This window comes from Helicoverpa armigera, chromosome 30 (genome assembly GCF_030705265.1).
Source record: "Helicoverpa armigera isolate CAAS_96S chromosome 30, ASM3070526v1, whole genome shotgun sequence".
In the NCBI taxonomy this organism is placed as follows: domain Eukaryota; kingdom Metazoa; phylum Arthropoda; class Insecta; order Lepidoptera; family Noctuidae; genus Helicoverpa; species Helicoverpa armigera.
In genome coordinates, this window is record NC_087149.1 from 2,336,250 (window position 1) to 2,357,714 (window position 21,465).

General features: G+C 38.2%; 3 protein-coding genes across 4 annotated transcripts in view; 2 read left to right on the forward strand and 1 right to left on the reverse strand.

Moving 5' to 3' along the window:
• LOC110375732 (gastrula zinc finger protein XlCGF57.1) overlaps window positions 1-2,761 on the forward strand; it is a 47,072-nt gene extending 44,311 nt beyond the window's left edge. The window contains exon 5 of one of the 2 annotated variants that reach the window (XM_049848064.2): window positions 1,620-2,761. In XM_049848064.2, coding sequence (XP_049704021.2) covers window positions 1,620-2,695 — 1,076 coding nt within the window. In that variant the 3' untranslated portion in view covers window positions 2,696-2,761. Of the gene's footprint in view, window positions 1-43; window positions 1,373-1,619 lie in introns of those variants that run through there. The other variant, XM_064042985.1, reaches the window with a different exon arrangement.
• Window positions 2,762-2,899: 138 nt separating this feature from the next.
• On the reverse strand, window positions 2,900-14,102 carry LOC110382579 (venom protease). Its single transcript, XM_064042987.1, has 11 exons — window positions 13,969-14,102; window positions 12,372-12,472; window positions 11,766-11,833; window positions 11,475-11,536; window positions 10,797-10,960; window positions 10,145-10,257; window positions 8,195-8,347; window positions 7,203-7,329; window positions 5,788-5,919; window positions 5,000-5,091; window positions 2,900-4,462 (listed from the first exon to the last, which is right to left on the reverse strand). The coding sequence occupies exons 1-11, from the start codon at window positions 14,051-14,053 to the stop codon at window positions 4,387-4,389; spliced, it is 1,173 nt and encodes a 390-aa protein (XP_063899057.1). The 5' UTR covers window positions 14,054-14,102; the 3' UTR covers window positions 2,900-4,386.
• Window positions 14,103-16,041: 1,939 nt separating this feature from the next.
• The window catches only part of LOC110382573 (zinc finger protein 808), a 45,364-nt gene continuing 39,940 nt past the window's right edge, over window positions 16,042-21,465 (forward strand). Inside the window, exons 1-5 of the mRNA XM_064043140.1 lie at window positions 16,042-16,429; window positions 17,139-17,280; window positions 18,062-18,205; window positions 18,653-18,790; window positions 19,410-20,543. Of these exons, the coding sequence (XP_063899210.1) occupies window positions 16,274-16,429; window positions 17,139-17,280; window positions 18,062-18,205; window positions 18,653-18,790; window positions 19,410-20,512 (1,683 nt within the window). The 5' untranslated portion in view covers window positions 16,042-16,273 and the 3' untranslated portion in view covers window positions 20,513-20,543. The remainder of the gene's footprint in view (window positions 16,430-17,138; window positions 17,281-18,061; window positions 18,206-18,652; window positions 18,791-19,409; window positions 20,544-21,465) is intronic.

Sequence of the window (21,465 nt, forward strand, 5' to 3'; positions counted from 1 at the left end):
CTGGTCGAAAAAACATTAAAACCTGAACATTTTATCTCCCCAGGCACTGAAATCAAGAAACGACAAGGAGCCCTAACCAGTATATGGGAACTGACGCTATCCGAACGACATAACGCCTCCATACTTCTAGAAAGTTCCACAGCCATCCCTTTCCTGTACTGCAGATATTATTTCAAATGTTTCTACTGCGGAGAACAGTACTCAGAAATAAAGACTGTCTTACAACATACAGTAACACACGAAACCCCAGAAAAATCTGTGATACTCAAAGATTATCTGCCAAAAGGCAAACGAACAGTCAAAGTTGATATTTCAGGACTAAAATGCAGAATTTGCGACACAAAACTCAAAGATTTGGATGAAACTAGACGACATTTGAGTACAGAACATAATAAGATGTTTACAGTATCGGGGAATGGTATAGTAGCTTATGATTTGACTTCGAAAAACGGACAGTTTAATTGTCATATTTGCAATAAAGTCTTCCAAACTTTTATACTGCTAAATAGACATATGAATGTACATTTTAGCAATGCTGTTTGTGAAACCTGTGGTGCTGGTTTCATGACTCATCAACGCTTGATGCAGCACAAAGAAATTCACCTCCCTGGGGGCTACCCTTGCAATAAGTGCAACAAAGTCTATACAACGAATTCTAATTTAAAGTTTCATATAGAAAAGGCTCATGAAGGGTCGACGAAAATGCGCATGTTAAGATGTCCTCACTGTCCAGAAAGATTCGTGGAACATTTCAAAAAGTTAAAGCATTTGAAAGAAGCCCATGGTATAACTTTTTCGTTCGAATGTGAGATTTGTCACACTGTATTTCCAAGCCGCAGAGGTTTGACAATGCACACAAATAAGTTTCATTCGCAGAAAACTCAATGTCAAGTGTGCAAAAAAGGCTTTAGTTGTATTTCGACATTAAAAAAGCATATGGTCTCTCACACTGGAGAGAGGAATTTCGTGTGTTCTCTATGTCAAAAAGCATATAGACATCAAAAGAGTTTGAAACAGCACATGAGAACGCACGTTCAGGGTGAGCAGTTTATAAAATTTAATTGTTCTGAGTGTGGTAATGGGTTTCCTAATAGAAATGACTTTAATAGACATGTCAAAGAATGGCACCCGAGAGCTTATTTTGATTATTCTGTACATTAACTCATAACTTAATCGTTTAAGTGTGTACTTTACGTAATGTATTTTTGTTTTGGCGCCCAAATGGGACAAGCAGTCCCAGTTGGGCGCCAATTGCCTAAATTACGATTGCAGACCGTATGTTTGGAATGCTCTACTTTAATGAATAAGCTTTATACTTAAGTATTCATATCACAGTTTTATGCTGTGCGACTAATTTCAAGGATCTCCTGTAGAACATAGTTTCTTATTTATAAAAATATTGAAAATAAATTGTACTTGTTTTATTTCCTTGATAAAATTAACTTTGCTGTAGCTCTGTCTCTGTGTATAAGAAAGGAACATTTTTATATCAGCATTGATGCGATGGTAAGTGTTTGAACAAATCCTTAGATAGGTTAACTTATTAACCTTCCTAAAACCTGTATTTCCTATAGATAGCTAAGAAATCAAATCTTTAAAATATATTTCTCATTTTGCAGGCAACAGCTCGATACCTGAAACAAGTATTTGGCAACTGACAGTTCGAGAAAGGAAAAACGCAGCCACATTCATCCAACTGACGACTGTCAGACCTTTCATATTCATGGGGTCAAGGTTCAGATGTTTCTTCTGCTCAGAGTATCATTCAGAAATAACGACTTTACTTGAACATACAACTACTCATAAAATTGGAGATAAAGAAGAAATTTTCGAAAAGTATGTTATAAAAGGTAAAAAAAGTATACAAGTTGACATTTCTGTGTTAAAATGTCGGTTATGTGGGGAAAAATATTCAAATCTAAATACGTTAAGAGGCCATCTTGAAACTAAGCACGGGACACGCTTCTATTCAGCCAGCAACGGAATGACGGAATATAGCATGGAGCTTGTCAATAATATGTTCAAATGTCACATTTGTGATACCGAATTTCTCAATTTTACTTTATTAAATTCACACATGAACTGCCATATAGGCAAGGTTGTTTGCGAAACCTGTGGAGCAGGATTTTTGAACCAGCATCTTCTAAATAAGCACAAAGAATGCCATTTAACCAGCCTCTTTAGTTGCAAGCATTGTGATAAAACCTTCTTAAAGTATGGTCAACTAAGATATCACACGGATATCGTGCATAAAGGAAAAAATCGGATTCAGTATAAAAAATGCGAAAAATGTTCCGAAACTTTTAGAGAACATTACACGAAAATGGTGCATTTAAGAAAAGTTCATGGCATAACTAAAATGTTCCCCTGCCATATTTGCAAACGTAATTTCACTACGCGACGGGCGTCTACCGAACATTGGACGAGAATACATACAGAGAAGTTCAAATGTGAAATTTGCTCTAAATGCTTTGGAATAGAGTCGGCATTAAAACAGCACATTCGAGGGCATACGGGAGAAAGGAGCTTTGAATGTCCGATTTGCAAAAATGCTTTTATGCATAAAAAGACTATGACTAAACATATGAGAAGGTGTCACCAACCAGTAGTGAAGCACGAAGCAAATATTCAGGACCAAAATGATTATGAAAATCAAGTAAAACAGTGGCATCCACCTTTTGGTCAAATTGGGTAATATTAGTATCTTATAATCTTAAAAAAAACTTAAAGATCTTATTGTGAAGTAAAGCAACAAAAAATATGTGTGTAATGAATTTATTTACATATCCTTGATCGTATGAAAATGATAATTTACCTTAGGTATACATCAGACTTTTCAACAGTCCGATATTTTCACATGGGATCGCACACATTTCAGAAGTTACAAGAATCTACCAATGACTGTGCAACTGTCAAAATGAGTCACATGAAAAACTATTGCGTACCTATACGCGAGCTATAAAATGGCTGACTTCAGAGCTGTAAAGATACTTGACGAGATCTGTAGTGTTTTGTTTATAGTCTCTATACAAGGTGTTGATTTGCATTTGTGCCATACTTCAGGAGGAGGACATAAAATACGCAAATAATCGATTGGAATTACAATAGACGGGAAATAGCTAATATGCACTGCTATTTTTGTCATTGTAATGTCGTAGTATTTCAGAAGTAATCCAATTTTATGAATGTTTATGAATAATCGTTGCGTATGCTTTGTGTTTGCGTTTCTGTGAAGGCGCAGCACGGTTTTAAGGCCAGTAACACACGCGCCAAATTTAAATACGGCTAGATGACATTGACGGAATTCCGAAAAAAAAAAAAATACGTATTTTTGTCGATTAGGGTCGAGAATCATTAGCATAATTACGTCCTTGAATATGGCACGAATGCAAAGCTTGTATTTCTTCAAACTCAAATCCAAAAACGTTTTTTCAAATTAGGCTGATAAATCAGCACTTTTCGAACGTCAAAAACAAATGACAGCCCCCAAAACGCCCCCCTTCACCACTTCCTATGTGCTGGCAAGAAGAAGTGGCGCAACAAACTGCCCAGCAACATATGTCTGTCTTTTAGGTTGGAAGAACCAGAATTTATACAGAACAAGTCAAATAAATCATCTGTTTGGTATTTGAATAAAACATAAAAGGCCTTCGACGGAACACGACAGTTTTTAGTCAGTAAGTCTGACACTCCCTCACCGCTGCTAACCCACAGCGGGAGGGTCATTTGATGATTTTTGACGTCGAAAAAACAAAAAATAAGGTAGAAAATAGACGCCATGTGTGTTTGGTGTATGTTTGACTTAAGGTGTAGAGGTGGTTAAGAGAGGACATTTTAACAACAAATAAAGGTAATTTAAATGTTATCATTGTATTTATTTACATAGCTTTATTAAACTTTCATTAAATACCTATAGTCTGTTTTTTAATCTCGTAGACTAAATTGACACTTGCAATATGTCAAACTTGCAAATAATGTTGCTAGCTTTTTTGTACAGTGTTGTACTTACGATACCGGTTTGTTGAATCGTAACTTTTTATCTATAATAGACGAATTTAAGATTCATTCAAAGTTTTATATTTACAATTCACGTACGTACACACGGCTGCACGACATGCTAAAACTGCCAGAGATATCTGACCACGCAATGCCATGCGTAATCATCAAGAATTAATTCAGGATAACTTATTGTAAATAAACGATACTCGATTTTATTAACGCTAAGTTTCGGTCGTGCCACATCACTATTTAAGAATTTGCAATAAACTGACAACACTCGTAATGTCAGTTTATTCTAGGAGATTAAAAAACAGACTTTAAGCAACCAACTTCGGATCCAGGGAAATTACGGGAACTGTTGACAAGACTTTGTGGCAGCCATGGCAGTCAAGGCCACACGACGCTCTCAATCCAGGGCACGTAGTACTTGACCCGGGTGTATACTCCGGGCTGGCCGGCGTACCTGTAATGGTCAAATTGTTACATTTTTATATCGGGTGTGTCGTTCACAATCACATTAAATGAAATGCGTTAATATACTGGTTAGGTAATATGTTATGTCGATTAACACAAAGAATTTTTCAAACAAAGTAAATAGAGTAAAAATATGCGAAAATTAGCACACCATATAAAAATCAGTCATAACTAAATTCGCCCTTGAAAACTGACAGCTGTCAACTGATCAAAACATTCGATACTCTTAACTTTATCTCTGCTTTACACATGATGTTGTAAATTATATAAACGAGAAATGACTCCTGTGGTTAATGAATGGATTAGGTAATTTTTTTACAATTCGCCATAGAATGTAATAAAGTATATGTGATAGGATACACCCTGTACATTTTCCGAGTCGTGATAGGATCTCAGTCGGATGTGAATTTGTCACTTAAGTAAAATAGCAGAATCGCGCCCCAGGGTCCACAATTGTACCTAGCTCTAAGCCATATTACAACTCTACATTGTGGAATGCAAATAAATAATATGCATAGATGCATACCCGCAGTTCCTGCCGTACGAGGTGACTCCTATCACCGTGTGTAGACACGTGGACAGCACCGGCTTGGCTTGCAGGGGACCGCCGCTGTCACCCTGGGAAAATGTAGTAAGTAGACTGTTGATAAAAGACATAAGTACAAAAGAGGACTCAGTCATCCTCCGAGCCTTTTCCCAAACTATGTTGGGGTCGGCTTCCAGTCTAACCGGATTCAGCTGAGTACCAGTGCTTTACAAGAAGCAACTGCCTATCTGACCTCTTCAACCCAGTTACCCGGGCAACCCGATACCCCTTGGTTAGACTGGTGTCAGACTTACTGGCTTCTGACTACCCGTAACGACTGCCAGGGATGTTCAATGACAGCCGGGACCTACAGTTTAACGTGCCATCCGAAACACAGTCAATGGTGTCTAAGATATACTTAGAAAGTACATACAAACTTAGAAAAGTTGCAATGAATGACGACGAATAAAAGTAATAATAAAGTTTAAGTAGGTATATGCCAAGGTTCAGCAACATAACCGACATTCACGTCCGTTTTTCTTTAGAGAACTGCTCTTAAGAAAAACCATCGTTTTAACTACTCCTGTTTTAAGAAAACTAACTTTCATGTTTATAATGAACTTGGACTTTAAATAGTGGAGTTACAAAAACAAAAAATAACCCAATTGAAAACTCTTCTGAAATCGTAGTAATATAAGTACATGCACTGGATTAACTAAAAGGAACAAAGGTGGATTTTAATCAGCAAGTCTAGGGGGGCCATTTGATGAATTCCCAAAAATACTCACCTCGCAAGTATCCTTGCCCCCCACTTCATCTCCGTAGCACATCTGTATGGTGCCGTTGAACCCTCGCACTAGATGTCTGTGCGGAGGATAGTGAACTGCACACGCTTCCTCGTAATACGATTGTAAGGATACCTGAACAAGAAGAATAGTTATCGGCACGGATAATGAGCTCTCGGCGGAAGAGTGGGGATCGCTTTGCGCACTGTACGCTTGGCAATAAACCAATAAACCACTTCTGCGCAGGTGAAGGTCAGGGCTCAATATCCCTGCCGATGATTAGGTACCTATATGATTTAACTGTGAGTTGCGCCTTTTAACTATAACGATGACCGAAGCTTTTAAGTTGTCAAATCGGCGAAGTGAGCAATGCGCGGCAAGTATACGGCTGGTTATGGTTTGGTTATCGTTATAGTTAAATGGTGCAACTCAGCGTATTAGCTAAGAGACTGATTTGTGTGTGGGAAGGAGTTTCAAAGAAAAAGATAATCTATTTTGCAGATGCAACATTTGATTGAACGAAAACAGGTGAGCCATAAGTATAAAGGGGTAGTACATAAAAGAGAAGATATGCAGGTAGTACGTAACTCTTTGAGGAAGATAAAAAGTAATTTATTCAAAGTAGGCTGAAAATCAGCACTTTTTGAAGGTCAAATTAAACAAAAGACAGCCCCCAAAACGCCCACCCTTCACCGGGATACATAAGGGATCGTAGGTATAGGGTACATAGAGGGCTTAAGAAGGAACACGGTGGGTTTTAGTCGGTGAGAGTCTGACACTCTCTCACGCTGCTAACCCACAAAAGAAGGGGTCATTTGATGATGTTCAAAACAAAGATCTATAGTAATATTTTATATCTAGTCTCGCTAGTCTCGGGAACATATGGTCTGAGTTAAAAAATATATTTTATTGTTAGATCTTTTATCGAGGAATTAAGTGAGTTCTTATATTATATCGACCTACATAGGGGTGCACATAGGGGTAGTACCTACATAAGGGAATTACATTGGAGTAATACTCAAAAAGTACAGATAGATAACATAAGGAACATAAAATAAGAATCATGGATATGACATTTCCTGGCTGAAAGTCAGCATATACACCATCATATTTTTTCATTTCATTTCATTTACTTATTTATTTGCATAAAATGTGGTACAAGAGATGGTACAAAATGTAATTAAAGTGCTAGACACATTCCGCAGTTATAAAACAGCATGCAAATATTAAGAGAAAAAAAGAAAAACACAGTCTTTATCTATCAGTTGTAAGACTCAAACAAAAGAAACACAATACTTAAAAATATAATAAGAGAATTTATAATGCATTTCTAAAATGATAGGACTGAGACGAAAACTTTCTTATAAACTCATCTACAGAATAGAAGCTCTCTTCTATTAGCCACGTTCGTTACTCACAGCCTGCAACGTGTCAGCCAGTTGCATATGATGTCCTAACGCGCCCCAGCCTGTGGCCGTCACCACGCCCAAGAACTGATCGTCTATGTTCAAGCACGCTGGGAACACGTGCAGGGTAAATGTCACCCTGGGAAGAGCAAAATATGATTTTAGTTTCACTTCTAGGAAAGTCCAGGGGCCCGATTCCATCCGAAGATAATAATGTCAAAATTGAATAGAAATCCATCGCAATATGATCGCAATAGCAGTTTCACCCACGCTTCAATCGTAATCGAGTCGGGATTGGTTCGCAGTCGAATATGAATCGTATGTTGCTTAAGTAAAATTAGGAGAATCGGGCCCCAGATTCTTCACTAGGTAGGTAGGAGCTTTTTCCCAACTATGTTGGGGACGGCTTCCAATGTAATCAGGATGCAGCTGAGTACCAGTGCTTTACAAGAAGCGATTGACTATCTGACCTCCTCAACCCAGTTACCCGGGCAACCCGATACCCCTTGGTTAGACTGGTGTCAGACTTTCTGGCTTCTGACTACCCGTAACGACTGCCAAGGATGATGTTCAATGCCATGTTCAATGACATATGGAGTGACTAACAACGAGGCGGAAGGGGCGGCCCGGTCTTGGCGTACTTTCGTAAAACGTAATTTCTTACGCGGCTTTAAATTATTATCGGTTCAGTACTTTTTTTGTCAAACCGCAACAGGCAGAGTTACTTTCACTAATAATAATCAAAAATAACCTAAAATCAATCGTTACAGCCTTCTTTTTTATCGTCCCACTGCTGGGCTGCGGCCTCCTCTCACACGGAGAAGGATTGAGCATTAATCACCACGTTTGCTCAATGCGGGTTGCTGATTTCAGACTTTACAGTCCAGGTTTCCTCAAGATGTTTCCTTTCACCTTTTTATCAGACATTGGTGTCCAAGATATACTTAGAAAGTAGATACAGTAGGTACTAAAATCAATAACAGTTTATAATTTGTACCACGTACCTGGTACTCGTTTCAAGCAGGGCTATATCATGGTACTTGGAGGGCGCGTGGTACTCTGGATGTGGCATTATTCGAGAGACGTGGTACCGATGCCAGCGCTCCGTCGGGTCGGTGCGTTTCAGGATACCCATGGCCACGTAGCGGACTTTACCTCTGAAGAAGAAGGTAGAATATAATATAGGAGTTTTTTTTCGATATTAGGTTATTCATTTAAGAGGACGAATTGGAATTTTTGGCGCCAAGGATTTCAATTTTTCTCAGTAAATACAAAACGGATCAAAATACAACTTGGTTACCTGAAAGTTCATGATATAAACCTTATTTTGTTAGAAGTAGAAACATAATTAGGTAACTTTTATAACAGAGAAAAAAATATCAAACATACCTCTTTTTAAAAAGAGATTCACATATTATGGGCATACGGGACCGATTTAAGCCTCTTAACTTTTTTAGTAGTTGAGTATATACATACTCTTTAAAATTGTAGAAGGAATTTTTATCAAATTATCATTTCTAAATAATAAAATTACAAAAATATTTTGTCGCTTACGACTTTTAGTTATAAGCTAGCGCGCGTATTGTTATCCTCGCCCCGCTCAGACGCTCCGACCCCTTTTGGCGCCTTAGATGCGCGTGCCGGTTATGGAATTATTGTTGACCAATTCCTCGCCTTAACACTAGCGGCCCGCTTCGTCTTTGCACGGGATAACAGTATTTCCCCACTATTTAATGTATATAAATGTATTATATATACATATAAACCTTCCTCTTTAATCACTATATCTATTTAAAAAAAACCGCATGAAGATCGGTTGTGAAGTTTTGAAGATATTTATAAGCGAAGAGGCAACGGTACAGAAAAAGCGACTATGTTTTAAACTATGTAGTGATACGTTAGTTTAGGTACATCTGTAAACATTTTTACAGAAAGAAACGTTTATAAATATTTTCTAAGCTAATATTTGCAACTCAAGTGTAATCCGATATATATATTTACAACATATTATATTTGACATTTAAACATTTATCGGGTTACACTTTTTCGGATTTGAATAATGACATCAGAAATAAATTTAAAGTATATTTAGAACTGTGATCACACCGCATATTCAATATTATCTTAGATAAAATATCAAAAACCATTTAATATAATGAAGTTCCATACCAATCGTCATCTACTGCTCAAGTTCTTCTTCCCAGCAAAAACACATAGAAAGTGGTGAAGGGCGGGCGTTTTGGGGGCTGTCTTTTGTAAACTTTTGACGTTCAAAAAGTGCTGTTTTGCAGCCAAGTTTGAATAAAGGTCTTCACGGTGCAAGTAGCTTGCGCATGTTGAGGCACATGCGCAGGTTACATGCATTTTAAAAACGTGCGCGTCCAGCGACTCGCGCATGTACCAAAGCAACATACCCACCCGCGTGCTCTTGTCACTTGTGCATGTTAACTTGCTCCAGCTATATCGGGTGTGTCGTTCACAATCACATTTAATGAAATGTGTTAATATACTGGTTAATATATGTCGATTCATCATCATCATCATCATCATCAGCCTATCGCAGTCCACTGCTGGACATAGGCCTCTCCAAGTGCACGCCACTGAGATCTATTTTCGGCTATGTCGATTAACACAAAGAAAAAAGTAAAATACGTAAAAATTAAAAAATATTTTTTTTCAAAAAAGTAAATAGAATAAAATTGTGCAAAAATTAGAACACCATATAAAAGTCAGTCATTACAAACAACTGAAACTCTCCCTTGGAAACTGACAGCTGTCAACTGATCAAAACATTCGATACTCCTAACTTTATCTCTGCTTTACCTACGCATGATGTTGATTATAAAAACGAAAAATGACTATACCTATATGCGTTAGGATTTAATGTGATTGTGAAAGACACACCTGTATGCACCGTGTAGACGAATCCTGAATACTTTTTCAACTACACTTACAGTACTGCACTGGAGATGCAGTGTCCAGCTGTCAGCACGAACTTGTCGCTGATGAGGGAGCCCCCACACAACCAGTCAGCTGTGTCTATTGCGCCGCCATAGCCGAGCAGAGCCTGGAATGTGAAATTTCCGGAATAATCCGTGGAACCTGCTGCCCGTACCCGGATAAAATATGTAGGTATAATCTATGTCACCTGAGGATAGTTTTGTATGCATCGGAACACCTTAATGTCGGTCCTGCGCCTGATCTCTCTTCGGTGAAAGAAAGTGCACCTGTGTCTACGCAAATGTTGGTGGAACAATCGGTATAGAACAGAACTACTTAGAGTCCAAATTCACCAACAACATAAAGGTCAGTTCGCTACTTTTGACATAAGTTGGTAAACAGTAGTTTTGAAGAAAGCGGACGTTTTATGTAGTTGGTGAACAAAACCTTTTGGACCTAAGTGAACTTAGAGAAAACCTGAGGTAGACCTACCATGGGCTGCGGGGTTGTCCACAAGTTACCGCTGCCGTGATACATAAAGGGCTCCAGAAGGAATATAGTGAGTTTTAGTCAGTAAGTAAGAGAGTGGCACTCCCTCACGCTGCACCCACAGCGAGACCGATCATTTGATGATTTCCCAACAAAAAAAAAGATAATTGGACTTACCATATGAGGGAACTGCCCTCTTCTCGCATCCTGGCCGACATGAGCGGCATACACGCCATTCTTGTGCGTGTACTTGTAGCACTGTTCATCCTCGTGCCAGAGCTTCACCAGCCCCGAGGTGGGGCAGCCTTCGAACGGCAAGTTGGCGAGGTGTTCTAGACATACTGTGGGGGGAAAAACTTGAGGTGAATGTAATTTATATTAGCTGTTTTCGGTCGTCAATGTTGTCGTGACGTCTTCCCGTAACCGAATAAAATACAGCCTATGTTTACAGGGGATAATGTAGCTTTCTATAGAGAAAAAAAATCTGTCAAGTAGTTTTTGGGTTTATCGATTACAAAGAAACAAGGTTTTCTTCCTTATAATATTAGTATAGACTAGCTGTTTTCATGGAGTTTCACTCTCTTCCCGTAGCTGGATAAAATATAGCCTATGTTTACAGGGGATAACGTAGATTCCGAAAAGTGAAAGAATTTTTGAAATCGGTCAAGTTAACAGCGTATTTTTTATATGATTCATTTTAGTAGGTACCTGGTAGCTTTCCGATACGTTTTGGGTACGTAAGGGAGCAATAAAAAGGTGGCTCAGCCGCGCTTACCTATATCTTACATATTTAGTATTCTGTTTTAATATGTATTTTCAACCATGTCATTACATAACTAATAAGTGTTAACGTACCATCGTAAGCCTTTCTGCCAGTTCTAAAATGTATCGCACCTGTTTTGTCTACAATCGCTTTACTGAAAAACAAAAACAAATGAATTAAAAAATAGACTGCATGCAGACTCCCGATAAATAAAATCACGTATTTTGTCTGTCATTTTCTCATAAATTACTTCGATGTTTTGGTAGTTTTTAGTGTAGGTACTTTTTTATACTACCTACGTAGTAACTATTATAGTAATCTGTGCTTATACTTAGTGTAATTAGGTAGGTATGCATATTATATATTATTGATTACTTACTCACTTTATATGTTCAACTTTGTCACAATCAGTGCAGCACACAATGGGCGTATTTCCTTGAAATGAGCAGATCTGTAAAAATAAAAACTAACACTTAGGTAAGGTGCGTTTTGAATGCTAGCTGCCGACTGCAACTGCCGACCGCACTTGTAGCGACTGCATAAAATTGGTCAATAGTTGAGGGCGACTGCACGTGCTGCTGCCGCTTCGATACAAAATATTTTCATGCATTTTTATTATTATCTGGCAAAATGTCCGTAGGTGTAATATCTATCTAGGCGGCTGATTGACCAAAACGCTGGCTATTACCACGGACAAAGGATCAGCATGTCCATCCAACGAGTTAATGCTGCCAGCCTCCCAGGCACGCTCCCAGTCGACAGCGATGGGGATGAATTTTTATGCTATTTAGTTTTTATATTTTAGGTGGTACTAGGATACTACTTTAAATATAAATATTTGTAAATGTGGTTAATAAAATAGGTGTCATATTGAAATCATGTGATGTAGCATACGACTCTTAATTTCACCCGAGTTATAATTACGTATCGAGCGTTTTAACTTACAAAACTGGGAATCAAGACCCAGGATATCAATGAGGTCTACCAACCTGAGGATATTGCTTCTTCTTGACATCCTCTATCATGGAGAGACAGTTGCATGCATTGACACAAGTCCCATTCTTGCCGCGCCCGTCCAAACAATGCGAACCTGCAAGCAATAATGACATTTCATCTCCCGAGCCTTCTCCCAACTATGTTGGGGTCGGCTTCCAGTCTAACCGGATGCAGCTGAGTACCAGTGTGCCACAAGGAGCGACTGCCTATCTGACCTCCTCATCCCAGTTACCCGGGCAACCCAATAGGTCCTACCTCTAAGTAAGACTGGTTGTTACCTACTGGCTTCTGGGGCCCGATTCTCCTAAGTTAATAATGTCATAATCGAATAAAAATCGAATCTCAATATGATCGCAATAGCAGTTTTAACTATATCGGGCATTCTGCTACTAATTAAGACCAATCGTATTCCAACGACATTCGATTGGTTTGCGATTGGTCTGCTATTTTGGTGATTTTGGTCTATAGATACGGTAGTTTGCTCTACAATCATATTGCAATCGTAAATCATTTGCAGGCAAAATGATTCATTATTGAATGACAGAAAAGAATAAAAACGTTTATTTCAAAGAAAAAATAGCGGAATGCCACATACGCTTCAATAGTAATTGAGTCGGGATTGGATCTCAGTCGAACGTGAATCGTATGTCGCTTAAGTAAAATTAGGCCCCTGGTTACCCGTAACGACTGTCAAAGATGATCAATGTCGCTTATTGAAATATACCTACATCTATACCTAGAACTAAAAAAAGAGCTTTGATTTTTTTTTAATAATAACTTGATTTACCACTTTTAAGTTCTCAGTTTTCATGGCTACATACGTCATTTGTAATCTATACTAAAATAATAAACAGGAAAAATGTGTTTTACTTGTCTAAGAAACTACTGAACCGATTTGAATAATTCTTTCACTGTTGGAAAGCTACACTCTTTCCGAGTAACATAGGCAGTGACATATTTTAAGCCGGTACGGACGGGAACTACCCACGGGACGCGGGATAGTATTTTTATCCTCAAAGATTTGTTACATAAATTGGAAACTTAAATATAATTTATTCTATAGAATTGTTTACTTCGTTTTGCGGTGGATTCATGGTTTGATTTGACCCAAAAAGGGTATTAACCTGTATTTTTGCATTGATTTACTCTAAAAGGGTCCGTCGACAGTATAACGAATAAGTAGGTATCTATCTATATTGTATTCATTATAAAAGAACTTTGCAATGTTAATTAATATATTTATCTAATAAAAAAAAAATACTAGACGAGCCGTAGTCTTACTGAAAACTAGCGAAAGTAAAATTATTTTAATTTTAGGCAAAGCACTTTCACACAAGCGGATTTTAGCGCGCACATTTGGGCTATTTAATATTAGAAGCCAGTAAAATTGACAACCAGTCTTATCAAGGGGTATTGGGTTGCCCGGGTAACTGGGTTGAAGAGGTCAGATAGGCAGTCGCTTCTTGTCAAGCACTGGTACTCAGCTGCATCCGGTTAGACTTGAAGCCGACCCCAACATAGTTGGGAAAAGGCTATATAGATGATCATAATTTGGGCGTTTATTTAAACTAAAAAAAATAATTATCATACCTTCTTCAATGTCGAAATCACAGTTTAAACCGCACAGGTTAAAAATAAACACATTCACTACAATAATAATATATTTGTTTTTCATAATTTAAATTAATTTAATATTTTTAGACCATCGACAACGAAACTCACGGGCGGGCATCGCAACAAAGGTTTCAATGGAACTAAACTAATCTTCATATTTTTCATTTTATTTCTTGCCACTTAAACCTGTGGTTTTGTAAATGATTTAAATCAGGATTTAAAGGTAAAAAATTGTGCAAAAACCGAGCCTTCATCTGAGTTCTTTTTCGTATTTTTTTGTTATCTAATATGTTGTTGTTAATATAACAGCCGTTTCCAATATTCTATCTATCTGTTGTTTTGCTCGAGTTGCAAGTTTGCAAAAAGTCGTGGTGGCCTAGTGGGTAAAGAACCAACCTCTCGAGTATGAGGGTGTGGGTTCGATTCCAGTTCAGGCAAGTACCAATGCAACTTTTCTAAGTTTGTATGTACTTTCTAAGTATATCTTGGACACCAATGGCTGATAAAAAGGTGAAGGAAAACATCTTGAGGAAACCTGGACTATGTACATTCTGAAATCAGCAACCCGCATTGAGCAAGCGTGGTGATTAACGCTCAATCCTTCTCCGTGTGAGAGGAGGCCGCAGCCCAGCAGTGGGACGATAAAAAGGCTATTACAGTAAGTAATGTCAATTCCTATCTCTAGTAATTAAAACAACAGATAGATCGAATATGGGAAGTGGCCGTTAATAAGTAGAGTTTCGTGATAGGTCATTTCAGCAATATGATGTAATTGCCGGACCTGATGGTTTAATGAGTTAATCGTTAATCAAGTGTAGATTAGCATTTTTTTGATAATTGTAGAACTAGACAAACAAAAAATAAAATAGTAGGTACCTAGATTCTTTTGCGCTATTCTGATTTCCTTCGGTATCAAAACTCTTTGCTGTAAGAGAACCTAATCGGGGATAAGCTTGCCCGTTTAGATCGTCTTTCCAAAATATGTAGATAGGTATGCATAAGTAGGAAGGTACGTTTAGACAACTGTTGAAGCGTTGAAACTCTTGCTACGTGGCACTGCCAGGCAACCTGATACCTACTCCTTGGTAAGACTGGTTGTCAGACTTTCTGCCTTTCCGTCTACCCGTGACGATTGCCGAAAAAGATATTCAAATGACAGCAACACCCACCAATTTGTCGGACCTCACGAAACACGGAAGAACTCGTAATGTCAAGATGGTGACCCATCCAAGAAGCGACTGTGTCAAGCGTTGCTTAACCTTATGATCGATCGATCCTAAACTACCTAACTACTACTTACATAGTAAAAATCGTAATGCATTAATTGTAACCTTCGCAGCGTTCGTGCATAAGTTATTGACACTAAAAAACAGGTTCATAATGATGCATTTGTTTGTGGTAATAAGAAGAAAAAAATAAACAAAAAGAACGACGACCTACATAACGTTACGATATGTTAAATGTTTAGATACGTTTGTAGGAAACATACCTAAACCTTGTCTGCTAGGGATTTGAACCCAAACTCATATTTGAGAGTTGGTTCTTTATCAGGTAAGCCACCGCGACTCTAACTAACATATCATACCCTTTAATCCAATACTGTTTTAGCCATATTTCAGACTTATGGGAAACATTAAGTATGTATCAGAAATAAAGTTATATATTTTTTTCAGAAAGGAACACTTTTGAATGATGACATTGAAACTAATATTCCTAACAAATCTGCTTTTCGATACTAGATGGCGCTGTTTTTAACATGCCTCGCTTTACTTGTAAACCTTCACTGTAACCGGTCTGCGGGGTTTTACTCCCACCGTTCTTCATTCTTGCACCGTTCTTCGTTTTTTCTTCTTCTTCACCCATGATTAGTATCCCACGTAACTAGTGTAACTTACACAATAAACTATTGAACGGGAAATCAGTTGTCTTTTTCATCTCAAAACAAACTAACGACGCCTGACGTATATACAGTTCTACAGTAATAATTGAATGGTATAGGGAACCAATAAAACAACACAATTATATTTCAATTCCATGTATTGTAAAGACAATATTGATTAAGACCAAAGGAAAAACTTATTTAGTTTTTTTAAATATTCACACTTCTCTTCACTCGAAAGGAATAACAAAACGCGATCTCTGCTTATTAATGACAATAGCTATCAAAAACAACAAACAAAACGCGAACTGTCAAATCGATTCATTGAATGAGCACAAAAAAGATTTTTGGAACTACAAAAGCCTGGTTTTATAGATATTTCTTAGCGATTGTGTATTTAAAATGAGTGTAAATAGTCGGAAGGGTCCTATCGTGGACCCTGGCGTGTGTAGATGCTGTGGTGCAGTCAAAAAGTGTCGGTTATTGAACGTGGAGTACGAGTGGTCGGGAGAACGGGAAGTTTACGCCGATATGTTCGTGGATTGTTTTGGGCTTGTGGTTAATTATTCTTTTATTTAAACATGTAAATTATACACTACAAAAAGTTTTCTGGACATTTCACCCGTGTGCCATGGGAACTACTGCCTGTACCGGGATAAAATATAGCCTATGTTACTCCGAAAGAGTGTAGCTTTCCAACAGTGAAAGAATTTGTAAAAATGTTTCCTATTTATTATATTAGTATAGAAGCGCAGGTTAACCAATGATACTTGTCTCACCTTTGTTTATTTCCAGAAAAATACTACAGTTCATAACTTAAATCTGTTTTATTTTAGTTTCTATGTATCACAAAACATTGCTTACTTTAAATTGCTTACTTGTATCACAAAAAAGAGGAGGTTACTTAATAGTTCTATGAGTAGTACTAGGAGAAGACAGCACAACTGCTGTAAACAGTCCCTTTTTTTTTAATACCTACTATACCTCACAGTATATGTGGATTTTGGTCCTCCAACCTCCAACCGCTCATTTTGCCGTCCCCTTTGGACTATGAGAGTGAAGGAATAGTGAGTGCTCGTGTGTTTGCACAAATGCTTGTGCACTATAATATCCCCTGCGCAGCTGGCTGATCTCCTACTATTGTAACATTGGCAGTTGTCTCACCTGGAGGGCGCGGAGTCGGAGCGGCTGATCTGCGCGACGTGCGTGGTGCGCTATAACATGTCCTGCGCAGCTGGCTGATCTCCTACTATTGTAACATTGGCAGTTGTCTCACCTGGAGGGCGCGGAGTCGGAGCGGCTGATCTGCGCGACGTGCGTGGTGCGGCTGCGCGACGCTCGCGCCTTCCGCCGGCAGGTGCTGCACTGCGAGGAGAAACTACTCAACGCTGCTCTGCATATACATGACTGTGAGTATACCAACGTTTTCATCATATACCTAATAGCTGCTACTGGTTTTACTAGTGTCTTGAGAGATCTTACTGCACATCAATGAGTAGAAGCCCAGATTTAAGCCGAGCCTTTGCCCTTGGGCAGCTAGCTGTCCTTAACTAGCTCCCGCCAGCCACTTTACCCGTATCCTGTGGGACCTGCTTCGCACATGGATGAAAAGTAGCCTATAAGATTTGATATAAAAGCTATATTACTGCCAAGTTTCATCAAAATCCAGCCCAGTAAGATCAAAGTTCGACAACATAAATATCAGTAATATTTTTTGGCTGTCGATTTTTGCATTCACTTTTCGAAGTAAATTGTTGTTTTAAGAAAACTGATGTTTATGTTGTCTTGAGCCTTAGCACGCTCACTAGTGGTTGGGTCGCAAAATCATACAATTACAATGTGCATGTAAGTTTACACACAGCACCAGCTTTAAAAAAATAAAAATCTATTATTGTATATTGATTTCTGACACTTTTTTTTTAGCGACGTTAAAAATCATCAAATGCCCCCTTCCGCTGTGGGTTAGCAGCGGCGAGGGAGTGTCAGACTTACTGACTAAAAACCGTCGTGTTCCGTCGTAGGCCTTTTATGTACCAGGGCCGCGGTATCTCTTTCGAACAATCCGCAGCCCCGGCAGGCCCTGGCCCTACTGGGCCCCGCTGGGGTTTGATTTCTGATACTTAGGCAAATAATAGACATTTAAGTAAAACTACCATTAAATATACAACCTGTGCTTTCGTACCTTCACAGATGACGAGAACGCCATTAAATTGGAAGTGGAAGTGAAACAGGAGGAAGACAGTGGACATGTGAACGAGTCTGATGATGATGATGATGGAGTGGATCCCATGGATGAGACCAGCGGCCAAGATGAGGAGGGCAGTAAGGGAGCGGGTATGTTGAGTTTTATGCTTTTGGAGGTATTTTTAAAATAAAATAAATGATATTGTTATTATATTTTAATTTAAAAAACAATACATTCGTACGTACGTATATTTTTTATGTATGTATGTATGTATATACTTACTAGATTTTTACCGGTATGAAATATAGCCTATGTTACTTGGGTATAATGTAAATGTACCCAACAGTGAAAGATTTTTTCCAATCGGTTCAGTAGTTTCGGAACTTTTAGGGTTCAAACAAACAAAAAATCTCTTTCAATCTTAGTTTAGACACTGTGATATGAGATAAAAAGAACCCTATCCTTTCTCAGCCCTTTCTCAGGCTCTAAAATGTCTGTTTACAATTCAAATCTAATCAGTACTTGGAGCGTAAAAGTCGGCCAGATAGAGTATCTTTCCCGTTTATAAAATCATGTATTATTAACGCCAATTTCAGAATTACAACTTAAGTCTGAGGAAGCGCGAGAACAGTTGTCTCCGCTAGAGGACGCGAGCGTCGACAAGGCGAAGACTGAAATGCTAGATAAACTCAACAGTATGAAGAAGAAATTGGATAAAATGCAGAATTGTGATGGTGAGATACTTTTATATATAGTATACTAGCTCTACTTATGTATAATTCTAGTATCGGGTTGCCCGGGTAACTGGGTTGAGGAGGTCAGATAGGCAGTCGCTCCTTGTAAAGCACTGGTACTCAGCTGAATCCGGTTAGACTGGAAGCCGACCCCAACATGATTGGGAAAAAGGCTCGGAGGATGTAGTATACTAGCTGTTTAATGTGGTGTTGCCTGCTTACGAAGGGATGTGCTTCCTGAGCCTGGTCAGAAAATAGACTTTATTTTGAAAACATTTACTTTTATATATGTGAATTTTATTCGGATCAAAACTACTTCCCGTGGCCGGATAAAAAATATGCCTGAATAATCTAAGTTGAATCAGGTATTTGCAGTATCATAATCTAATAGGAAATAAAAATGAAGAGTCTGTTTCTATGTTTGTTTGCATCATTGAAAAGTTATATCAGTATTAAATAACCCATTTAGGAAAGTTACTTCTTAATCGGGTGCCCGGAGAAGTCTCACGGGATGCGGGGAAACCGCATAATAGCATAAATTGATGACAAACAGGCAATGTATTTAATAAATACTTACATGTTTTTTTTTTTATTAACCTCGATATATTTTTATCGACAGAACCCCGCCGCATCGAATCCCCACCCTACAAACGACCAGTTACCATCGACAAGGATCTTCACATATTACGAAACGCCGCCAAAATAGTCGAAAACTCATACGTTTGTCCGTTCGTAACAGTTTTCAGCGACTACCACTGTATTTATTGCAAAGAAATGTTCCTAGACCCTACTATATTAAGACAACATACCATGACACATGACCCAAAAACGTATAAGGATGTTATCGACACAAAAAAACTAATACAAGTCGATATCGATAGAATTGACTGCAGATTATGCGATGAAAAAATCGATTCTATCGATATTTTGAAACAGCACATCACTACGGTTCATAATATAAAGTTATATAAAGATGTTAATAATGAATTTATACCGTTTAAGTTAAAAATTGGCTCGTTAACCTGTGTTGAGTGTGGTAAGAATTTGGCGTTTTTCCATGCGTTAAAAAAACATATGGCGGAGCACTTCGGTACTTTTATATGCGACGTTTGTGGCGCACATTATTTCGAAGAAAGACATTTAATTTTTCACAAAAATTCCCACAATAAAACCACAGATGTTCAAATGTATCCTTGTACGGAATGCGAGAAAACTTTCCGCTCGAAATACAGTCGAAATTTTCACGTATCGAGAATACACAAGAACGAGCCCGCTTATCCCTGTAATAAATGCGATGAAATTTTCGTTTCCTACCACATGAGGTATCGACACAAAATGAATGTTCACGGCGAAAAACGACTGTTTCCTTGCGAAGGATGCGACAGAGTTTTCGATAGTCGAAAAACTTTGCGACAACATAATCAACGAACTCATTTGCAGTTGTTACGTCACGAATGTAGTTTATGTGATAAGAAATTTTACTTACCCTCCGCTTTGAGAGATCATATGACTTCACATACGGGAGAAAGAAATTTCCGATGTGAATTTTGTGGTAAAAACTACCCTAGAGCTAAGGCGTTAAGGGTGCATTTACAATCTCATAGTTCGGAGAAAAAATATAAGTGTACGCTTTGTCCTTCGGCTTATACTCAGATTACGAATTTTAAGAATCATATGAAAACTAAACATCCGATGCCTGAGAGTGGGGATGCTTATCGATAAAATGTTTTGGGGATTTTGCACAGCCCTATATGTATGTAAAATAAAGTCGTGTTATATTACTACTAGCTTCCGCCCGCGACTTCGTTCGCGTTGAATAGTGACTTCCGGCAGATTTTTGGTTTGACCAATAGATGGTCCTGGAATTTAACTGATTTTATTTTTGTATTATTTAAGAAATAAAATTGCGAAAGGATTTCTTCCAACATGTATATATTTTATTTAGTTTTAAGCATCCATTGTATTTAAATATGAGAATCTGTTATGATTATATAATAAATATGTTATAATTTAAATAATGATACGTTTTATTATTTCAACGTTAACTTTCATCCTACTGATGATGATGTCCTCCTAGCCGATTATCGGCCACGGCGGCTGTTCTCTTGTAAGGAGATCAGCCAGCTGCTTAGGACATATTATAGTGCACGAGCATTTGCGCAGACACATTATGTGCACTCACTATTCCTTCACTCTCACGGCCCGATGAGACGACAATCCGACACCACCGGAAAGAGATCAGGGGCCCGATTCTCCTAATTTTACTTAAGCGACATACGATTCATATTCAACTGAGATCCAATCACGACTCAATTACTATTGAAGCGTATGTGGCATTCCGCTATTTTTTCTTTGAAATAAACGTTTTTATCCTTTTCTGTCATTCAATAATGAATCATTTTGTCTGCAAATGGTTACGATTGCAATATGATTGTAGAGCTAACTACCGTATAGACCAAAATCACCAAAAAAGCAGACCAATCGCAAACCAATCGAATGTCGTTGGAATACGATTGGTCTTATATTAGTAGCAGAATGCCCGATATGGTTAAAACTGCTATTGCGATCATATTGCGATTCAATTTCTATTCGATTTTGACATTATTAACTTAGGAGAATCGGGCTCCAGCAGTCGCGCTTGCGACAGCTAGACTAACGAGACAGTTATGAGGTAC

Bases quoted from the DNA above. Each gene is read 5' to 3' on its own strand.
- LOC110382579 (XM_064042987.1), bottom strand. From the start codon at position 14,053: ATGAAAAACAAATATATTATTATTGTAGTGAATGTGTTTATTTTTAAC. The intron at 10,258-10,796 runs GTAAGTCCAATT...TTCACATTCCAG, and splicing joins GAGGGCAGTTCCCTCATATG to GCTCTGCTCGGCTATGGCGG. The intron at 5,920-7,202 runs GTGAGTAACGAA...CTTCTTGTTCAG, and splicing joins TGGCTGACACGTTGCAGGCT to GTATCCTTACAATCGTATTA.